Source organism: Larus michahellis, chromosome 14, assembly GCF_964199755.1.
Source record: "Larus michahellis chromosome 14, bLarMic1.1, whole genome shotgun sequence".
NCBI lineage: Eukaryota > Metazoa > Chordata > Aves > Charadriiformes > Laridae > Larus > Larus michahellis.
Window position 1 is genome coordinate 13,516,320 of NC_133909.1, and position 20,762 is coordinate 13,537,081.

General features: G+C 49.7%; 1 protein-coding gene across 6 annotated transcripts in view; it reads right to left on the minus strand.

Moving 5' to 3' along the window:
* Nucleotides 1-367: 367 nt before the first annotated feature.
* Nucleotides 368-20,762, minus strand: part of AXIN2 (axin 2) — a 36,653-nt gene continuing 16,258 nt past the window's right edge. For 4 of the 6 annotated variants that reach the window (XM_074608028.1, XM_074608027.1, XM_074608026.1 and 1 more), the window contains 9 exons: nt 17,806-17,946; nt 12,117-12,219; nt 10,089-10,229; nt 9,388-9,884; nt 9,070-9,252; nt 8,567-8,785; nt 7,864-7,959; nt 6,494-6,661; nt 368-2,250 (listed from right to left, as the gene is read on the minus strand). In XM_074608028.1, coding sequence (XP_074464129.1) covers nt 2,124-2,250; nt 6,494-6,661; nt 7,864-7,959; nt 8,567-8,785; nt 9,070-9,252; nt 9,388-9,884; nt 10,089-10,229; nt 12,117-12,219; nt 17,806-17,946 — 1,675 coding nt within the window. In that variant the 3' untranslated portion in view covers nt 368-2,123. The remainder of the gene's footprint in view (nt 2,251-6,493; nt 6,662-7,863; nt 7,960-8,566; nt 8,786-9,069; nt 9,253-9,387; nt 9,885-10,088; nt 10,230-12,116; nt 12,220-17,805; nt 17,947-20,762) is intronic. The other 2 variants (XM_074608029.1, XM_074608030.1) reach the window with 1 other exon arrangement.

Here is a 20,762-nt window from a genome sequence, read left to right on the forward strand (position 1 = left end):
GGCCATGGCTTTGGCCATCCCTCCAGCAGCGGGACCACCACGTCCCTTTGGACATCACACCCTGGCTTCATCGTCCCACCGAGAGCAAGAGAAAGCCCTCGCTCCCGGACCAGCCCCGTCTCTGCCCAGCAGGGAGGCTGGGCAGTGCAGACTACGCTGGATTTGCAGCCGAATTACCTGAAGGAGCTGTAAATGGTTTAATTATTGCACCAAAGTGCAGCCCCAGCCCTTGCCTTGCCTACTTCAGCTCCAACCGCTTCCCAGCAGCACTAGGGTCAGCTGGTGTTTCCAGCTACCACCATCCATGAGGGAAAAAAGCAACAAACCTTTTAAGGCATTAAGGGTGAAAAAAAAAAGTCAGACAATATTAATTTGAAAAATATAAAATTTTAATAAAGGCTACATCTCTTAATTACAATAATTATTGTACCAAGTAATTTTTTTTTAAATGAAACTCTTTATAATGCATAATTTACAGTATAAGTAGAACAAAATGCCATGGCAAAAGTCATGAGTACAGGACTTGTAATAAAAGGCATAAAATATATTTATACATAAACCCCTTAAACAAACAAGGGAAAGCTTGAACCCTGAATATAGGGCGACGCATGGTCTCGTAACACCATGCAGGCACAGGTACTGTACTGATTAAATTTTAAAAACACTAGAGATAGTGTATTAATATTTTTCACCATACCTTTTTCTACAATATATACAGACTTACACAAAGTAGCAATGGCAAACAGAATGCACAGATTAACTTAATCAACACAAAACCCAACCGTAGAAATGCAAGGTCTCTCTCTCGGGAAAGGGCCGCTCCGTCCCCACACGCGCACGCACGCACCGAGCTCTGCCGGGGCTCGCGGAGAGCCTTCGCCCCCATCTCCCACGGCCTCTCCTGAGGCTTGTGACGGGAAGGCCAAAAAAAAAATTAAAAAAAAAAAACAAAAACAAAAAAAACCCACCCAAACAACCACAACCCAACCAACAAACCACCACACAAGGAATCACGCGCTCCACGCCGAGCTGAAAATACGCCCCATGGTAGTTCCACGTCACTGAAACAGAAGTCGTGCTACCCTCGAAGTAGAATGGCTACACACAACATCAGCTAGCTATGTGGAATACGTACGGGCTTTTTTTTTTTTCTCTTTTTTTTTTTTTTTTAACCTGGCTTTTGCAACGTGTCCTTTGGGTGTGCTAAGGAGGGGAACGGGAACTGGATGGCTTCTTCTACAGCTCTCCCAGGCTCAGGGTTTTGCTCTGCCTTGGACACCGCCGGCAGCAGCAAAGCAAAAAAAAACCCCACACCGCAGAAATCCATGGACAAAGCAACAAGTTGCTGTTGTTCTATTGCCTCTAACGTACTTAACGCTTAAGACCTTTATTTCAAATTAGAGCAGCATCGATTAAAATGCACCGGTCTCTAGATGAATGGTAGGACAGTATTTTTATTTCGGCTTTTATTATTATTATTTCTTTAGAAAAGTTTTTATCTTCAGTCAGAGAAATACTGGGCACAACGTCACTCCTTCCCTCCTCCCCCTTCGAAAAAAAAATAAAAAAAAATCACGAATGCACTCATAGCCAAACTCCTAAATTTTAGATAGTGGGAACAATATAAAAAAATAAAATAATTCTTCCTCCCATCACCCCACTTCCCAGCCCCTCTCTTCTCCATTGTTAAAGCAGCATATCCAAAAACTGGACTTAAGGGAAAACAGACTGTTCAATAAATATCAATAAGGATTACTGTTAAGGTAAGCTATACACAGTTTCTCTTAGTCCATAGATTTCAGATCCCCAGGAAATCATATATTATGTATGGAAGTCTCTCAAACACGGTCTGCATCTCCAATAGCCAACAGTGGTCATGTTTTTAATAAATAGTTCAGGGTTTTTATCATCTCAGTACCCAACTCATGAATAATAAATGCCATTTTTTTTTCCTCTAAGGCTAATTCAGCAAAGTCTTCATAGACTTCACTTTTTTTCTTCATTGGTTCAAAACTTTCCTTCAGAGTTTTGTTTTTTTGTTTTTTTTTTTTTCCTTGTCATCACTACTGTTGTGTGTCCAAAGACTTTTCTAGCTTAACTTTTCTCAAGAAACACAGATGCCATCAATCGATCCTTTCCACTTTCCCAAGAATCCTTCCTTCGTACATCGGCAGGATGGTTTCGTCTTCCCAAATCTCTTCAAACACTGCACCGCAGTCAAACTCGTCGCTTGCTTTTTTGAAGTAGTATCTGTGGTAACGAGAATTAAAACACAGTTTAAAAAAAAAAATAATCAAAAGGTAAAGCAAAAGGATGCTTTGGCAGTTCTTTTAACCACAACATTTCCCATCTCTCCCTCCTAGGATGCTCCTCCAGCGCCCAGCGTGGCCTGGAAAAACCTCAGGGATGCTCAGGTCCAGCAACGTGAAAGCACCCCTGGAGCTGCAGGGACGGTGATGGGACGGAGGGAGCGGGGCTGCGCGCGCTCCTCAGGGGTGACAAGAGCTTCCACAGTGAGTACATTATACGCGTTGGCAGTGGATATCCTCAGCCGTAAAGAAAATTAGAAAGCGCGATGATTTCTGGTCAAATATCTTATTTAAAAAACAAATAAACAGAATTTCAAAGCAAAGCATTCTTAAGGTTCCCCTCTCTCCCCACCTTCTTTCTTTCATGTGTTTTCTTGTTTCAAAGCTGAAGCCCGACATTAAAATTAGCAACTGTTATTAAAAGGAGAGGCTTTTTAGGCATACGGACGGATTAAAAGAAAACCATCCCAGCTTCCTGCAACGCAGAAGCTGAAACTCTGCGATACTCCTACTAAAGAAATAAAATAAAAAACCAACGCGGGAGCCTCACATTGGAAACACCCAAACGCCTCATTCACGTACCCATTTTAAGTGACAGAAACTCCCGTATTTGTTTCCCGAGGCTTCCCAGCGGCCGGAGGCGCGGGGCAGCACCGGTGCGGCCGGCGGGACGGGACACCGGGAGGTCAGGCGGCAGCGTCCCGCGCTCCTGCTCTTTGGCTCCGGGTCCTCGGATCACGAAGCCAACGCTCCCCGAGACAAAACGCACCCCCACCCCTCCTGTGTCAAACAGCAAGGACCCCTCTATTATCCTGAATTAGACCGTTCAGCTTCTTGATTAAAGGTTCCTTTTATCCCGTTTGGAGCTTTCTTCCTTCTAAGGCTGCTTAATTGCATATGCACAAATGAAGGGCTTCCATTCAGAGGGGTAGCATTTAGGGAGCCTGTCCGTCTGCCGCCGCACACCTCCTCGGACATGCCTGCTCCCTTGGAAAAGGCCTCTGCCATCCCACCGCCAGGGATGGAAAAACCTCCATCAGATGGATTACAAAGAAAAATATATATATAAAAAAAACAACCCCAAACCTAACCCCTGCCACACCCCTCCCCTGCAGTTTCCAGACAACTGGGGTGGGCAGATGTTTGTTAGGGGAAAGGGGGTTTGCAGTTATTATTTTTTTAGGATGGGAAAGGAGATCAAATTAAGCTCACTTTTACTATTAAAAGTGAAAGATACAATTTGATAATTTTCTTTTAGTTGACTGCTCTATTACACATTTTTAAAATAGTCAGTAACAACGGCTTGCAAATCTATTTATTCTTAGGGTACATTAAAATTATTTTGGTTGGGGGATAAAAGCTGGCCATTTAGTCAAAGAGATGGAACCAGCTCCGTTTAGTCAAGGCACAATTAGGATTTATTTTTGTAAAGTCATTCCAAGCTGAACTGACACATGTTGCGTCTTTAATGGCTCAGCAAGGGAAAAACATCTTATTTAAGTCCTTCAGAGCCTGCGCTCATTGAAGTCAACGGCCCAGCTCCCACCAACTTTCACGCTGCAGGTCAAGGCCGCAATTCCCCAGGCCAGCAGCCTTGAAACAAAACCAAAGAAACCCAAGGAAAGTTTGAATGAATTACAAAGAACTTTCTCTTCCCTTTCCCATTCTCCGCCCCTCTCCAGATAACAGCCGCTCTTCCCAATAACTTCCTCCACAAGCCCAAGCGCTGGCTGTGTTTACAAAATTTTTATTTGAGAAAACACGCTATGACCTTTTACATAATTACAACCTTATTTCACAGAGAAAAAGGGGAAAAAAAATAAAAAAGAGGAGGCAAAGCAAAAAAAGAAAACCCCTAAATTCTCCCCTACGACATCTTCAAACAAGTCACTCTGCTCTTATTTGCTCAGAAATGGGCTTTCCATTGAAACATATTTTATGTGGCAAGCTTTGCTCTTTTTTTTTCTTTTTTTTTTTTTAATTTTTTTTGGGACATCTGGCACCAATCGAGGCGAGCAGGCCTGGCGTTACAGCTCTGTTTTGAACCGCTGCCATCTTCAGATTACCCGACACCACCCAGTTTTTTTGTGCCTGCATGTTTGTTTTTTGTTAACGCCATCAGTATTAAATCACTGCTTAATTCCTTCTCCTTTTTTTTTTTTGTGGGGGGCAGCGTAAGGCAAGCAAAGGGGCAATGTCCCGGCGGTTGCCCCACAGCAGGACCGGCCGCGCGGCTCGGGCATCGCGGGAGCCCGAGGTACCCGCCTCGCGAACTGATCCAATCAATAAAGAATTTGGAGAGCGGAGCATTTCTGCATGTCTTTGTGCATTAAATGAAAGGCAACGGCTTCAAAGACATGCTTATTAAATGTGCCTTAAAAAGAAATCAATGCCAGATGTGACCAAAGCAGCCTAGTTAGTGCCTCCCCGTAACACACACGCTACTCCGGGCACTGCGGACCTCTTCCCTGAAGGTCACCCGCAGTTTCACTCAAAGTCCAGCCAAAAGTCAAAGCTTAGATCAAAATGATTCCCTGGAGGTACACACATTTGTGTAATTAGTTTCACCTTGTGTCTGTGCAAGATAAAATACTGGGCACGTACCCAAGTTCCTTTTATAAATTTCTGTATTGTCTTTACCCAGGTGTAAAGGGGTGAGATCTAAGCAAAACGTTGTTTCATCCTTGTCAGTCACTTAAAAACATTTTCCAAAGTAATTACAGTCTGACAAGGCACAAATAATTGCACCTGGAGGGACTTTCAGGCCACAGAGGTTTTTTAGGAGCCTAATCCTGCACTTGGGCATCACGCACAAATGTCATAGAAAACAAACAAACAAACAAAAAAAAGGTGGGGTTTTTTTTGGGGGGGGCGGGGCGACAACTACACAGCCACTGAGCAGTGGCAGACCAGTGATGAGGTGAGGGAAACTGGGGCAGGACGCTGCATCAGCCGGAGGAGCCGGGAGAGGCTTTAGGGGCTGGAAAACGGCACAAGGGGGCAAGAAGCCCAGGGACCTCTCCTGGAGGTTGGCCAGGTTGGGTGTACTTGCAGGTTGCTGCCATCTGATGGCAGCTGGGCGGGCTGCAAAGGTGGTTTGGGGGATGGACTGGCAGTACTCCAGCCCCACTGCGCAACAGCCATAGACGGACCCCAGCTCGGCATCCCCCAGCCTGAGAGCACCCTTGGCTCACCCACCTCTGAGCTGCACACGTGAACTTTCCAAAGCTAAAGACACGCCAGTGATGGAGCACCAGCTGGAAAGTCCTCATACCAAACCCAAATGACCGTTTGGAGGTTCAGTCGGAGGCTGCTGGTTCCAGGGCAAGCCTTCTGGCTCTTTGAAGAAGCACCAAATTCAGCGCAAATTCAAAACTCAAAAGCCAGAGCTTCCCTCTCCTGCTCACCCTGCAGGAGAAGTGGCCAACAGATGATCCCACCAGCGCCCAGATCCACTGGGAACGTACAGCAAAAAGAGCCGACATGAAGCTACTGCCATGGGAACCAGCAGAGCAGGGGAAGCAGCAAACTGGTTACACTGGGAGCTGGGCCCTGCAAACCAGACCGGCAGGGTTTGCTGGCGCTCCTGAGGAGGAACTTGGTACCGCTGGTGGAGCCTTCCCTGCGGGGCAGAGGTTTTTTTCCCTGATGAAGTGAAAAGTGAGCTCTCTGCGTCTCAGCTACACATCCACTCAGATGCAACACCCCAACCTGTCGCTTCCCGCATTTACGGCAACACCATTGCAAAAAAACCCAATTAAAAATGAATAAAAAGGAAAAAAAAAAAGGAAAAAAAAAAAAAGAAAAAAAGTAGGCAAAGCAGGAGGCCAGCACCAAGATGAACGCTGACCCCAGTTTGGAAACTGAACCCCACCGCTCCGTGCCTTTGCTGCAAGGCCATCCCAGCTTTTCCTGGTATCCAAACTTTCTGGACAAGGGCTGGAGCACAACTGCCAGCCTGCATCCTTGTGCAACTGGGGGAGGAGGCTGGGGAGGGAGCAGGAGAGGAGGTGGCCCCACAGGGCCCCTTTCTCCATCTCCAAGTGGCTCTTGGATCGAGTGGGAAGGGCATAAGAAGATCTACAGCCTCTGAAAAGTGAGGTAAATGTGTACCTGCAAAAGATCTGCCGATTCTTTTGACTCATTAGAACATACTAAAGAACAAACAGATCACGGATTCTTACCTGTAATTTCCCTTTTTGCTCAGCTGTTCCTTAAAGTGCCCAAGTGTCAGGCTCTGGGCCTTTAGCATCCTCCTGTAGGGAATTTCTTCTCCGCAAAAAAAATAGGTGACAACCAACTCACTCGACTGAGAGGTGTGAACAACTGGCAGTTTCTTTGGCTCTTTGTGACTGAAAAACAGAAGACACACACACACAAACCCCTCTATTTTTCCATTCGCCAACAAGCCGTTTCACCGCACTCAATCCAGCAGTGTTTCTGCCACACGTAACGCTGGGTGTGACCCAAAAAGTCAGATATTCCTGTACTCGCCGCCCGTTTGTCACGCTGCGTTTGCACAGCCCTCCGCTGGGCTCCCACGACAGCTCCTGCGCGCTGCGATGGTGGGAACGCCACGGGCAGCAGAGAGCTCGTCCCACCTTAGGGACGGGAGAACCGAGGGATGGAGGCCAGATGGACCTGGAGGCATCAGGCAGGACCGCGGGGCAGGCGAGCGCGCGTAGGGCTCACCACGGGCTAACCTCCACCTGGCCAGCCCCAGTGTTGGGCACCTCCGCTTTTAAAAGGCTCGTTTCATCTGCCTTCACACAAAGCATCTGCCAAGCTTTCTTCTCATGCACAAAACCACCTGCAACCACCAACAGCTAACAAAGCGAAACCACCGCCAGATTCTGCACCTGAAGCACACAGGTAATCTCATTTTTCCCCGGCGAGGATAAAACTAACTGGATCTCACCATTTGCACCAAGAAACCCCTCTTAAAGAATAATTAAAACAATATTACCCAGCAAAATGGCAACGCTCTAGTGAGTACCAAGCGGCCAAATCTACAACTGCTTCTGAGGCAATGTACACTTGGCATGTCAAAAGGTCACAAAGTGTTAGTCCGCAGTAATTTAGTCTTCCTAATTTGTTCTAAGTCTTTGTAGAGTGGCTTCAGAAAAAAAGCTGCTAGCAAAGACAGCTGGTGGACTTAAGGTCAACCAATTAAAAATGAAAGGCTCTAGTCAGGTGGCTCAGTCTGGACTTCAAACATTACTCATTGCTTAAGATGAAGAGGGTAAGAAAGAAAACTTTAATTATTTAGGCCATTTTAGACCTCTCTGTAGCAGATTTCTTGTTAAAAGAACCATCCTGTAATTAGACTAATCCAATCTTTGTCCACTTTACAGGAATGCGAGTTAAAAAGAGCCAGAGACAAGATTTGAAAATGTTTTGTTCGTTCTTTAAGAAGAATGTTCGAAAGACGAAATTTCAGATATAAGAACTTCCTCTCTTTTCAAAGCGGAATCCATTTAATGAAAATATAATTATGAGAGAGAGAGAGAGAGATATATATGTCCCAATCCTTTTCTGTGCGTGCAATACTCACTCTTCTGTCGTTAGACTTGCATTGCAGAAAGGGGAGTTTCCCCCCTGAACGGCAGCGGAGTGGTTTCGATCCCTCTGCTGATTTGAGGTTGAACATCTGAAGTGGCGAGGGGGAGGGCAAGTGGGGAAGAAGGGGAAAAAAAAGAAAGAGGGAAAAAAAAAAAAAACCAACTTTAAAAAAATTGTTGAAATACAATCTTCTTAATTGAAGTCTCCTGTGGGTCGTTAAGTTCGCTCTTTGTATCAACCCTCACATGTTGTAAACAATCAAAGGAAGAATTAAAAATGCTGTGGGCTAATTTATCCTTCCATACCCAAATGAACGATAACCAGTCCAATTCTGTACTTGGTATGTAGCTGGAGTCCGTCCCAGAGGAAAAATGGGCAAATTACAGCCATCAAAAGAGTGGAAGTAATAGTCTAGGATTCAAACTATTTGCGCCGAGGTGGGGTGGGGTTGGAATAAGGAGGCTCATCCTTGGGACTGGGCCAAGCCGTGCCGTCACGCGTCCCCCGCGGTCCGGCCCCACGGCTGACCCTCTACCTAGATGGGGAGGACACCCACGTTCACCCACCGCCTTGCCCACCATCAGCCCGAGCGTTGGCCAAAGATGAGCTCAACGAGCCCCCAGCAAACCTCTCCTGCCCCTGCTGCCCCCCAGACCCCACCGCCGCCCCGGGACCGTCCCTCCCGCCGACGTTACCGTTGCTTCTGTGGCTTGGAGACCTCGGCGAGCCGGCGGCACGCTTCCTCCAGCTGCGCCAGGGTGTTGGGTGGGGTGAGCGGGGGCATGGCGGGGTCCTGGACGAAGGGGTGGGCGGGCTGCGCCCCGCGCGGGTGGCTGCCGGTCCCCCAGGGGTGGTGGCGGCCGGGGGCCCCCTTGGCGAAGTCGGAGCTGTAGGCCTTCTTTGTGCTTTGTGTGCTTGGGGAGGGGAAGAAGTCGGGTTAGAAAAGCTGGAAAATATGACTTTAATAGCAGCTCCTATTCTGCTCGCTCCCTCTCAAAAGTCTGTCATAACATGAAAGGAGGTTTATTGCCAAAAACATGACATTTTTGTGGTTTTTCTGGTTCTGCGGAACAGCTTTTATATTAAACCGGAGGAGCAAAGAGTCTCATTTGTTTTTAGCGATTGTAAAAATAGACAGCCCATGTAATATATAAATATTTACCGGGAGCGATATTGCTGTAGACAGCTGCATATTTACCTATGGGGCTTGTGCTTATTTTGTCTCTCGCTCTCCAGCATCCACTGCCAGACGTTCTGTGCCCGGTCCGCCTCGCCCCCCGGGAGCTGCACCCCGCCGGGGCCGGGCAGCCCCCCGTCCCCAGCCGGCAGGGCGACGCTCTCCGCTCCTCTGCCCGGCCTCTTCGGCAGCGTCCCCGTCCTGCTGATGGCGAGAAGGGGACAGGAGCCCGCCGTTAGCCCCCCTGGGCCGCCGCGGGGCTGTCCCCACCAGCCCCCTTGCAGGGGGATGACGGGGCGATGGTTTGGGGTGGGTGCGATGGAGATGCTCGTGACTTACCCGAAGGGCTCCAGCGGAGGGAGAGGGGGGTCCGTGCTTTTCGGGTGGCCCTTGCACTTGGGGTAGCAGTAGTAGTCGCTGCCCGCCGGGCAGCAGCACTGCACCCGCTGAGCCGCCTCCGCTTCGATCTGCTCCTTCGTCTTGGGCACGGTGTGGTGGTGGATGTAGTGGTGGTGGACGTGCTTGGTGGTCTGCTTGGTGATGAATCCCTTACCCACCAAGGCGCACGTGGCCGGCGAGGCCACGCCGGGTGGCAGCTTGCTGGTTGGCAGGCGGTCGGGGGAGCGGGCGCGGGGGCTGTGCCGGCCCATGCCGGGCGATTGGCAGCCGGGGGTCTTCAGCACGCGGGAGAGATGCTCGTCCAGGATGGCCTGGGGGTCCTCCTCGTAGCTGCCGGAGGGCAGGAGCGAGAGCGGGTGCTGCGGGTGCTGGGGGTTCACCATCTCCCGACTGCTCTGCAGGCTGGCGGGGAGCTCCGAGCCCTCCTTCTCCTCGTCCTGCCGGCCAAGCGATGGCGAGAAATAAATGCAAGAGGACGGGGCGCTGGCGAGGACATCCCCCCCACTATGGGCTCGCAAACCGCAGTGCGATCGAAACACGTTCCTCCCCGTGGGCAGGATACGGCCCCTTCCCACTCCCCCCGCCCAGGCAGACAGCAAGCAGCCAGCCCTGCCCGGCCCCGGGAGGGTTAATCCTCCTACCTCCTTGATTTGCTGCAGCCTCTCCTCCAGACTGTCCATGGTTTCCTGCTCCTGCTTCAGCTTCTCCAGCCGGGAAATGAGCTCCGCGGCGAAGGCAGCCGGCTCCACCGGGGTCATCTCCTTGGGAAGACGGTGGGTCCTCTACAAGGAGCGGGGACAGAAGGCACAAGGCATGTTTAGCGGGCGGCGCGGGGCACGGGCGCTTAGCCGGAGCGGCATCGCCAGCCCCGCTACGCTTGTTGTGTCTCCATGTTTGGATGAAAAGACGACCGCAACTAGGCATGGTCTGCTCTGGATTTTTATGAGCTAGTGCTGTGGCCTCATGGAGTGACATCCTCCCCACCAGCGTTTGCCTTCGGCAGGAGCAGTTGGTCGCACTCTGAGGAACCCCGCTTGTTCTCTCTGTAGTACAACCAGCCCATCAGTAGCTACTCTGAAGTAGAAAATCTTCAAAGACTGTTGTCAAACATCAAAAAAAAAAAAAAAAAAAAAAAACCTCTGAGGTGGGAGGGAGAGACTTTAACTCAAGGAATAAAGTGAGTATAAACAGAAAGGAGTTGGAAATTAAAAAAAATAAGATGGGGGAGAAAAAGGGAAAGGAGAAAAAAAAAAGAAGAAAAAAAAAAAAAGAAGTCAAACGGTTGCAGATCAGAGAAGTGCTGGTAATTTATTTCCTGGCTACACACTGGGCACCTTTGAGGTAGTGTTGTCTCAACAGTGTCCTAGATCTCTTCCCCCCCCTCCATCTCTTTGTACAGAAAATGAAGAAAGCTGCTGCAGGCTAGCGGTGCTACACTGCTGAGCTTGGCTGCCTCAAGCAGATCTATCAAGGGAAAAAGGGAACATCTCCAAATCAAGTGCAGAATATAAAAAGGCAAAACACGAATTTCTGCCAAAAGAAGCAAACATGGCAGGAAAAGGGGAGGAAAAAAGAAGAGGAAAAAGAAACCACCCACCCGGCTCTGCCCTCCCTCCTGCCACCCCCACGCACCCCACTCCTCGCCCCCACTCGCCCTCTCTCTTCCCCCCCCCGAAAGCAGAAAGCCGAACTGCCAACTCTTTCACATACTACCCACCAGATGAGGTGGGGCCTCTCTCCGGCAACCACTTAGCTCCAGAAATGATGTGAGGGTAGAAAAAGGCCACTCTGCTGGAAATTGTCACTCTTACACAAGCTGGCTCTATTCAGTCCCTGATCAAAGCACTGCCTTACAGAGAAAGTCGATTTGCACGCCCTGGGACAAAATAATCTAATTTACAAGCTCAGGCTATAGAACTTTCTTTATGGAGGAAGGGGGAAAAAAATACCAAAAAGAAAAACCACACAAACCACCCCCACCCTCCACCAGAAATATCATCTATGGTTTCTTGCTGCTTAAGACAGCAGAAAGAGGAATTTTAGCATATTAATCTCAAGACAAGATAAGTTTATACTTGTCTGTGTAAACAGTTTATTCACTGCAGGAATCGGGAGTCTGCAAGTCAACTGAATTAGCACGTCAGCGAGTTAATTTTCGAGAGCACGGCAACACCGCGAATCAGATCCCCTCAAAGCAAAGCACGTATCTGCTGCAAACGTCTCTCTTTTGGGAGATCCTGCTTCCCACCAGCTTACAGACGGTGTGCTTTCGAAGGCCACCAGCGATGTGCACGAGGCCAAGCCCCGGTCTGCTCGGCACCAGCAGAGGTGTCAGGGTGGTGGCCAGAGACAAGGCTCTCACTAGACCCAACCGGGGTATCTCTGCCTGGACGTGGACCAAGAGGACAACTCCAGTGCCACTGAAAAGCCCTAATTAGCACCTCGTTGTCAGGGAAGGACCAAAATGTGACTGTACACAAGCAGGTTTTTGCAAGGATGCAGAGAGCACGTGGCTCCTGCCCAACATCAAGCAGCAGCATCTCTTCTCTGGCGTCATGTAGGGATGGAAACGCCCCCCTCCCCTGCTCCCTTCCCTCCACGTGTGCCCATCCCCAGTCCCAGCATTTCCCATGGTCAACACAGACCCTGCAGCTCCCACCTGAACTTACCGGAAAATGAGGTAGAGAAACTTGACCGTTGGCCTTGACGCTCCGATGCATTTCCCGCTGGAGCTGCTTCTTGCTCCCAATTCTGTACGGGGGGATCCCATCTCTGCACACGGAAGAGAGGTCACCATCAGTCGGGGCTCTCCCCATGCTCTAACCAAGACGCTTCTCCACCACCTCTGAAACCACCCAGGCACGCCACAGGTCCACGTTCCTAGAGGTGCTGAGCCCTCTGGATGTCACCTGAAGCCTCAAACATCTGGCGGCCTGGCAAGTGCCTGTGTCACCATCTACATGGATGTGCAGCAATTAAGCAAAAGCTGAAAAGCAAGCTGAAAGGAACTCCGCATGGGAAGCCGCCCAAAGATCCCATCAGCTTCACTTCTGAGGCATCTTACAGAAGGGCCTTTCCAATGCTAGGTTTCTGCTTCTGCCCTTTATTTTTGTTGCTTTTTCACCACCGAATAACACTCTCTTAAGACCACAACTTTCCTCAACCTCTGGAACACCCACGGAGTGTTGGCACGGTGGAAACAAGAAGGAAGAGGCTGCAGATGGATGGCCACCAAAAGGCTGCTCCCTACTTAAGATCTGGGACGTTTCTCCTGCCCTGAGGCTGGCTGGCACAGGCAGGCCACCGCAAGGCACGGGCAAAGCCAGTCCGTACCCTCCAGGCACGACGTTGCTCCCCTTGGCCACGTCAGGTCACGGCCAGGAAGCCATGAGAAGACACCAGGCGAGGAGCACCGGTGGGAACAGCCCCCTGCACAGCCCGCTCGAGGCAACACAGGGTGTTTTCATCCGGCCACGCAAAAAATTACCTCAGTTAGGATTAAAGGGCCTTCTACAGACAGTGGGGACAGCCGGAAGAGCATGCCTGGAGATCCTGAATGTCTAATTCCACCCCTTCCCTCAGACTGGCTGAATAACCTTGATCTCCGGTCCCATCCCTTTCATCCACCTGCCCCCACACCTGACTCATCTCCTGAGCGGAGAAAATAGCTCCTGCCCAAGGAGGAACGGCGGCGGCCGAGCAGACAGCGGTGGCCCCACGCTGCTGCCAGAGGAGCTGACATGGCACGGTGCCCCTTCATGCCACCTCCTGTGGCCACAGTGGTGGTGGACACGCACCGACATGTTTTGGACACCCAGCCAGAGACAAGGCACAAGGGAAGGCCTTCCTGGAGACACCAGGTCCCTCCCCTTGAGGAGGATGACTACATGCCATTGCTCCACGCTCAAGGTTTGAAGCACGCTATCACACGGGCTTTGTAAAGGTCTTGGTCAAAGCATTCAGTTGCCATTAAATTGTTTTAATGAGCAAGATTAAGCTGCAATCTTTCACTTTGGAGTGAAAGATTGGAACAACTTCATCTTAACAAACTTGGAAATATCTTTACAATAACAGAGAGCACGCTGGGACCGCAGAGAAAGTCCTTGATGTCACAAGATGAACATCAGCCTCCTCTAGACACGGTCCATGAATGTGCACTACAAGTGAAAGGAGCTAATTGTCCTAATGTCCCTATTGCACAACACAGGGCCCTGGAGCGCTTTCTGGGGAAGCAGCCCAGCACCCACTGCCATCACAGATGGCCACGGCCACTGACTGCAGCCGCTGGTGGCCACCAATCATTTCTGCTCCACAAACCCATGAGGCAACAGGGCTTGGGGCACATGACATGCCTTAGCTTTGGGGGAGGATGGGGGAAAAGCAAATCTAAGGTGAAAACCAAATCATCTGTACCTTCAGAGAAGCATTTGTTCGCTGCGGCTTACTGAGATAAGGGTCTCTTAGGGAAGACCTTCAATATAGCGAATAAGGAGCAAAATAAGCATTTTAAAGGCAGTAAAAATGCAAGCATGAGCACATTACATGCATGCATACATACGGGACTAATCCCGTTAACATATTCAATTAAAGAGGAGGTGTCCTCTATAAATGGCAGTCCAAGAGGCCAGATGGGGAAGAGCAGGGAGGCAGATGAAGGTCTGTGCGTTCAACACGAGGCACCCACGGACATGACCAAGGGACAACAGGGAGCCCCACAGCCCTCCTGCTCTCCCCACCTCCCTCCAGGTCTGCAAGGGCGAGATGCTGTCCCCAGCTCCCCTGCTGTGGCCACCGAGCTGTGAGCACCTCTCCTTGTGGGGTGTCCCCGAGCTCCCCGCTCTGGGGGACCATCTCTGGCCAAAGGGACAGTCCTGGGCAGCCTATGGAGCAGGAATGGGGACTCGCGCCGTTCCCAGCCGGGGTGGCTTGAAAAGGAGAAGGAAAAGCAACGCTGACCCAAGAGCAGGGCTCTTCACTTTATTTAAGATTTGCCCGCATTCAGGCCGGTGCCAAAGCTGCTCCTTCCCCCTAAAACTCCTCCGGCTGCACTGGAGAGCCCCACATCAAACCTCCCGCTCCCTGCTTCTACAGCCCTGCCTTCTCAGGAGTCTGACAACTTGTAACAACATGCAGAATTAAAAAAAAAAAAAAAAAAAAAGATTTTTTAAAAAGAAGAGTTATTTCACTGGGATGGGAAAGCTACGGAGCAGCTCGGGAAAATCAGCCTGGGGAACGGGGAGGGACTTTTACAGCCACGCTGACGAGTGCTGTCTAAACCTGGGCCTTCCGCATAAAACGGGGAAAACGGACAACGCCAGGGTTGAAGGGGTGACCAACGGGTGATCCCTGACTGCAGGAGGGACAGATGGACGGAGCTGGAGCCAGGCAAGAGATACAGGGGGCGGGATACAGGGGCAAGAGATACTGATGCTGAAGCACTTTCCCCCCCGACCAGGAGAAGGTGCCTTTGAAATGAAAAGGCTGAGCTGGGCCAGGGGTTTTGGGGCAGGACAAGGTCAACCCCAGCTCTCCAGGTGCCACCTCTCCCCTTGCTCCAGCAGCAAACATTCGCACTCACTTTCTTGGCTACTAAAAGCTGCGGGCTGAAGAGCTACAGAGTTTAGGCACTAAATAGTAGAGTTTAATTATAAACATTTCAGCTAACCAGGCTGGGGCTAAGCCAATCTGTTTCTGGGGGAAACACTAGTTTGAAGTCTTCTACCCAGTCAGCTGCCATTTAAGCTGAGCCAATTATCTTAGCCTTTTGACTCAGATGTGCCTGACCTAACCTGAATGTAGTTTTACTGCTGCTTTGAAATATCAGACTCATGCGCATATGCATTCACTCCCATCTTCATTTGGCAACGGCTCTGAAACAAGCCTCTGATCTTGCCAACATCAAAAGCCTGGTTTGTAAGATAAGGTAATATTTGAAGTTTGCTCAGCAGCATTCCCCTGTGTCCAAAGTAAATCCATAAATAAGATATAAGCAAATAAAAAAAAAACCCCTTTCCTCCCCCCCCCAATCAAGTAATGGAAATATAAATTTGCATGATGCTTTGTGGCTATTACAAAATATATCAGCACAGACTGATCCCTGGCATCTATAATAATAAGAAAAAAAAAGGCAGATTGGGCATTATTTGTAGACCTCTCCCAATTCCAGCACAGTCCAGATTTAGATTTATTTTTTAAAAAAAACCCTCACTTTACTGCTATGTCTGACAGACTTTTCCAGAACAAGTTTTTCCTCTTCAGTTGATACCAATATAAGCCAAAAGAACTCATTTGCATTCGCACTGACGAAAACGGAATAAACCCGGGTCCTCTGTGGAAGGGGGGGTAAAACCTGGCAGGCAGACGAGCGCGGGGGCTCAGCCCATGGCAGCACAGGGGGTTTGTGCCCGAACACCTTCCCAGCCTCTTCGGCACCAGCAGAGCCAGGTGCCAGGAAAAGGCAAAAAAAAAAAAAAAAAAAATCCCCCATGTTTTACTGCAATCTTGGCAGCAGCCCTTCGCCTCTGCAAAGGAAGTTTCACATCAGCCTTAACTTTAAGCCCAGCCTCCAAAACTGCCAATTTACCTCTCCCGCTTCCAAAAACACCCAACAACCCGCCGGCTCCGTGGACGGACGGAGGGAGCGTGGCTGCGGGGATGCCCGGGGGACCGGTTCTGCAGCAGGAAATATTCCTCCAACCTCCGCCATCCCGCTGCCCACAACCCCCCCCCCACAAAAAGCCCTCCCTGCCGCCCCCCAACCTGGAGCTGCGGGCAGTTTAATCAGCCAAGCTTCCCCAAACTCTCCCAGCCTGCGCGGGCTATTGTTACGGCAGGAAAAAACAGGCAGGCTCCTTTCACGCGCTGCTTTATGGGGAGCTCCTATTCACTTGTTCAAGCAAATTTCAAAGCGGGCTGCTGCCCTCTCATCCCCGCTAAGCTCCCCTGGACTAACAATGGGCTGAAAGCGATTCAGTTAAGCCTTTCATCCACCATGCACTTTATTTCTCACTCAGTGCTCTCATCTGTATAAGGCCTACAATTGGCATTGCTGTGAAGAGAGGGTATAATCCTAGCCCTGTGAATCCCAAGTGACCCTACACTGGTCCAGAAATGACTAACCCAATGAATGCTCTGTTGACACATGATCACATACAACCAGAGCCAGTAAGAAGAAATAAAGAAGTCACCCTATGATTCAGCTCTTTTATTTAATGCCAATATTGTTCAATAAGGGAATCTGGTGGGACAACAAACTATTTTTTTCCATAATATCAGTTCAAAACACACATGTGCATTAAAAAAAAAAAAAAAAAAGCTTTTGTTTACACATCAAGGATTTTTGGTAAATCCTGTTTTCCGTAGTGCATCACGCAGCACTATTGACTTTAAAAACCCAGCATGCAAACCTCTGCAGAGTACACAGCAATCGCCGGACACGTCCGACAGAGACACTGGAGAAGTTTCACCCACGAGATGAAGACCAGGACTGCGGCACCCTGTTTACAGGTGGGCTTTTCTACCCACTTGTACTTAAGTGAGGCTCATGAAACACAAACGGCAACATCTGCCTTCTGCCCAGTGGAAAAAAACGCTCCTTAAGAGCACTAAGTGAGCCTTACTGTCTCCCCTACAAGACACAAAAGCACCATTTCTCTCCCGCTGGGGAAAGCAAACCGAGGAAGAACGGTGAAAGGACTTGCTCCCAGTTGCACACTTCTCAGCAGAGCCAGGAGGAAAAGACAGATCCTGCAATTCCTGGGCTCAGCCACAGCATCGCCTCTCATCTCTACGCGCCCGAAACACCCAGACCTGATCCATGCAGCTCCATTCAAATGGCTCTTTGAAGACTGCCCCAGCCACACTAGATGAGCAGCTATTTGCCCCTTCAGGTCACCGGCCCTATGAATGTACATTCTGACATTAATGACAAACCTTAATTACAGAAAGCACTTCCTACAGGAAGTCATCTCCTCCTCTTTGATGACTGATAACTAGCTAAGGAAGCCTGGCCTTAAGACACAGGCTCGGGGAGATATGCTCCTTGGGTTAGTCAGGCAGCACCATTAGCACAGGGGAAAGCACGTCTGCTCAGCTGCAGTTGCAAAATGGCAATAGAGGGATTCGTCATTTTCCTCCATCCGATACCTCCGGCGACTGCCTGAGCAGCGAGGCCACCATGCCCTGCGACACCTCTGGGTTTGGGGGCACACCTCAGTTTTGGCAGCCACTGATCAAGGGCGAGCAGAAACAGGGCGATGACCCCAGACCCATCACTCCCGTGAGCCCCCACGGTGCATCGGCGCAGCTGAGTCACCAACGGCGCATCCCAAAAGGGCCCGTCCGACACAAGGTACTTACACGCTGCTGTCCGTCATCGACATGGAGTCGTCCGTCAGGGCATCACTGGATATTTCACTATCGTTTGCGCTGGTTGCTGGGGCAAAAACATAGCCTGAATTCACATGGTATGGGTTAACGGGATCGTTCCTCTTGAAGGACCTAGGGACAGGCAAAACAGAAATCCAGTTACCAGCCAGTCTTGGGCTAGAGGAAGCACACAGGTTTCATGGTAGCACTCTCCTTATGGGAACCATGCACACTGGCTGCCCAACCTTTCCAGAAGCACCAAACCATCCATTGCTCAGGCCAGCAGCAACCAGGACATGCTCTGTCTAAACGCACCCGAAGTCCAACTTTAAAGATGTTGCTTTTGACATTGGAAGCACACTTTAGAAAGTCCTTTGAAGCACCTCTAGGTGCTTTGATACCTTCAAAAACTTGGTCCTTGAAGCTTGATGCTGCACTGCTGAGGCCAGCAGGAGTTTTGCTGTTGGCATCAACAGGCAAAAGATGCAGGTCATAGCTCAAGTCCCATTGAAAGCCATTGAGGCACCAGCTAATAAATGCTTAAGTCAACTCTGAAGACAGGAGTTAGGGCCCCTTTGGGAATACACAATATGGTATCTGTGTTGCCTAAAACAAGAGAACTGCCTGAAGCTACTGGAGCAGGACCACCATGTGTCAGAGGAGGCATGGACAGGGCTGAAATCCCCTGTCTCAGGCTTGGCCTCACAAAGATGGGTGTCATCTTCCTGGCATTATAAAAATACGCAATAAAAAGGCCCAGTTTTTAGGAGAACCTCATACTTGTTCAACTTTTGGGCGTAGAATTGGGTGGGGAAGCGGAGGATGGGGGACATGAGGACAGGAGCAGCAGGTTGTATTAATGGGCATGTGGGTTACTGATACCAAGACCTTCGGCTTCACTTGGAGAAGCAAACCCAGAGCCCAGCCTGGATGCTTGAGTCAAGTACCCAAGAGCAGAAGCATGAAAAATTCATGGGCAGTGACATGAGCTGTGACGGAGCGTGGCAGGGTCACCGCATGGGGGGGACCTGGGCGTCCCCCTGCCCGCTACCTCCCATTACTCCAACTTCCCAGCCAGGATCAATATACATATCTTCAGCAGGCGATAAGGGGATTATGCAGGGAGGCTTGAAAGCAGAGTGTTAAGGTGCACATTTTGTTCCTCTTCCAGGGAAAGACGGGGTTGTTAAGCTTCTGCCTTTGTATATCAAAGCAAAAGGCCTTGTCATCTGATAAGGACTGCTGATTTTAATAATTAGGGCCACTTACTCAGGACTTGGGGGCCTAAGGAATGTGCCAGCAGGCTGGGCAGGTTTTTTTAATGGGCTTTCCACCTCCCTGCCGCCCCCCCCGGGGGTCGGAGGGGACCAGCTGGGTGTAAGCGAGCAGTGATGTCCTCCCACCGCCCTGCTCTCCATCCCTCACAACCCACCGGGGCACCCCGTGCCGCCACGCATTCCTGCTCCGCCAGCACCAGCCTCCTCAAAGGCTTAAGTTTTTTTTTTTTTAAAAAAAAAAAAAGTTTGAAAAACAAGAAAAAAAAAAAGGAGGGGGAAGTATGGTGGGGAAGATGGGCCTCTCTGGTATGAGAGGCGCGGGGCTGGCTGCAGGCAGGTATTCAGCCCAGCCGGGGCTGCATTCCTTTCCGAAGGAGGCCAAGGCACTTCTGATGGGGAGATCAAGACGTTAAAAAATATATATCTGGGAAGAAGGAAAAAAAAAAGGAAAAAAAAAAAAGAGAGATAGTAAGGAATGCCACAGGAAAGAAGTTAAATCTTCCAAGATAGATTAATTCCACATGTGGGTGAAAGCAAAATTATTTGACTACTACTACAAAAAAAGTTCCTCTAAAGACCATGTCGTCTTCTACTCTGACCCAGGGGGATGTGCAGTCCAAGAGACCCTTCCTGGATCCTTGGTGGGCTTTTGGGTCAACTGTGTAAGGGATGCAGCTCTTGTAACTGTTTCATTTGAAACCACCTCAGGTCTTGGGACCACATCCGAGAGGACCAGGCAGCCCAGGGGTGCAGGATACTCCCCAGCACAGCACCACCACCTTGCCGGGAGGTGGCTGTGTCACCCCTGGTGGCTGATCTGCCATGTTCCTCCAGCAGATGGGATTGCTGGAGAGGCTGGAGTGGGGGCGGAGGCAGCGGCTCCGTATGAATATGGCACAGGGAGAGGAGGTGTGTCCAAACACAGCACTTAGAAAGATATAATTAGAGAAAGTGGACAGAACTAACTCATCTTCCCATGAGCACTAGACTGCAGCACTGATTCACCTACCAACACCTCACAGACCAAAAAAAAAAATCCCAAATTTTTGAAGCCAGCCCCCCCACTCCACCTCCAACATACTGCCCCACATCCTTTAAGAAAACCAATGGGGGCTGTTTTGCTATGTTTCATTTCTATTTTTTTTTTTTTTTTTAATTTAACCACCTTACTAGAGTAATTGCACCCAGCTGCATCAAGTTGCCTGGGAGGGTTTTAAATTCCAGTGGAAAGCGGTGGTCTCCTGCCGCAGATGCTGCGCACACAAACACACCCCGGCTCCAAACTCAATATGCAAAGTGTTCTCAGCTGTCAGGTAGCAGTTGCTCTGGAGCTTCAAGGAGAATGTCTGATGTTTCTCAGCCTATTCTTATCTTGATGCGATGACACACAGCATGTAACTCTCTCTACGCTATGTTAGGCGATGGGCACACCAGAGGTCTTATAATGCCATGAAAATTTCAGGGGGTCTTGGTTGCATCCCCTGTTATGAGGGTGCAATTTCAGAGTGTGGGTTGGTTTTGGGGTTTTTTTTTTTATTGTCAAACTCCGTTTCTTAGAAACAAACGCACTCTGGCAGTTCAAACCACAGATTTATACAGAGAGAGAAGAAAATCTACAAGGAGCATTTTGAGGCAAAACCGAATCTCATTAAGTATTTTCTTGGGACAAAC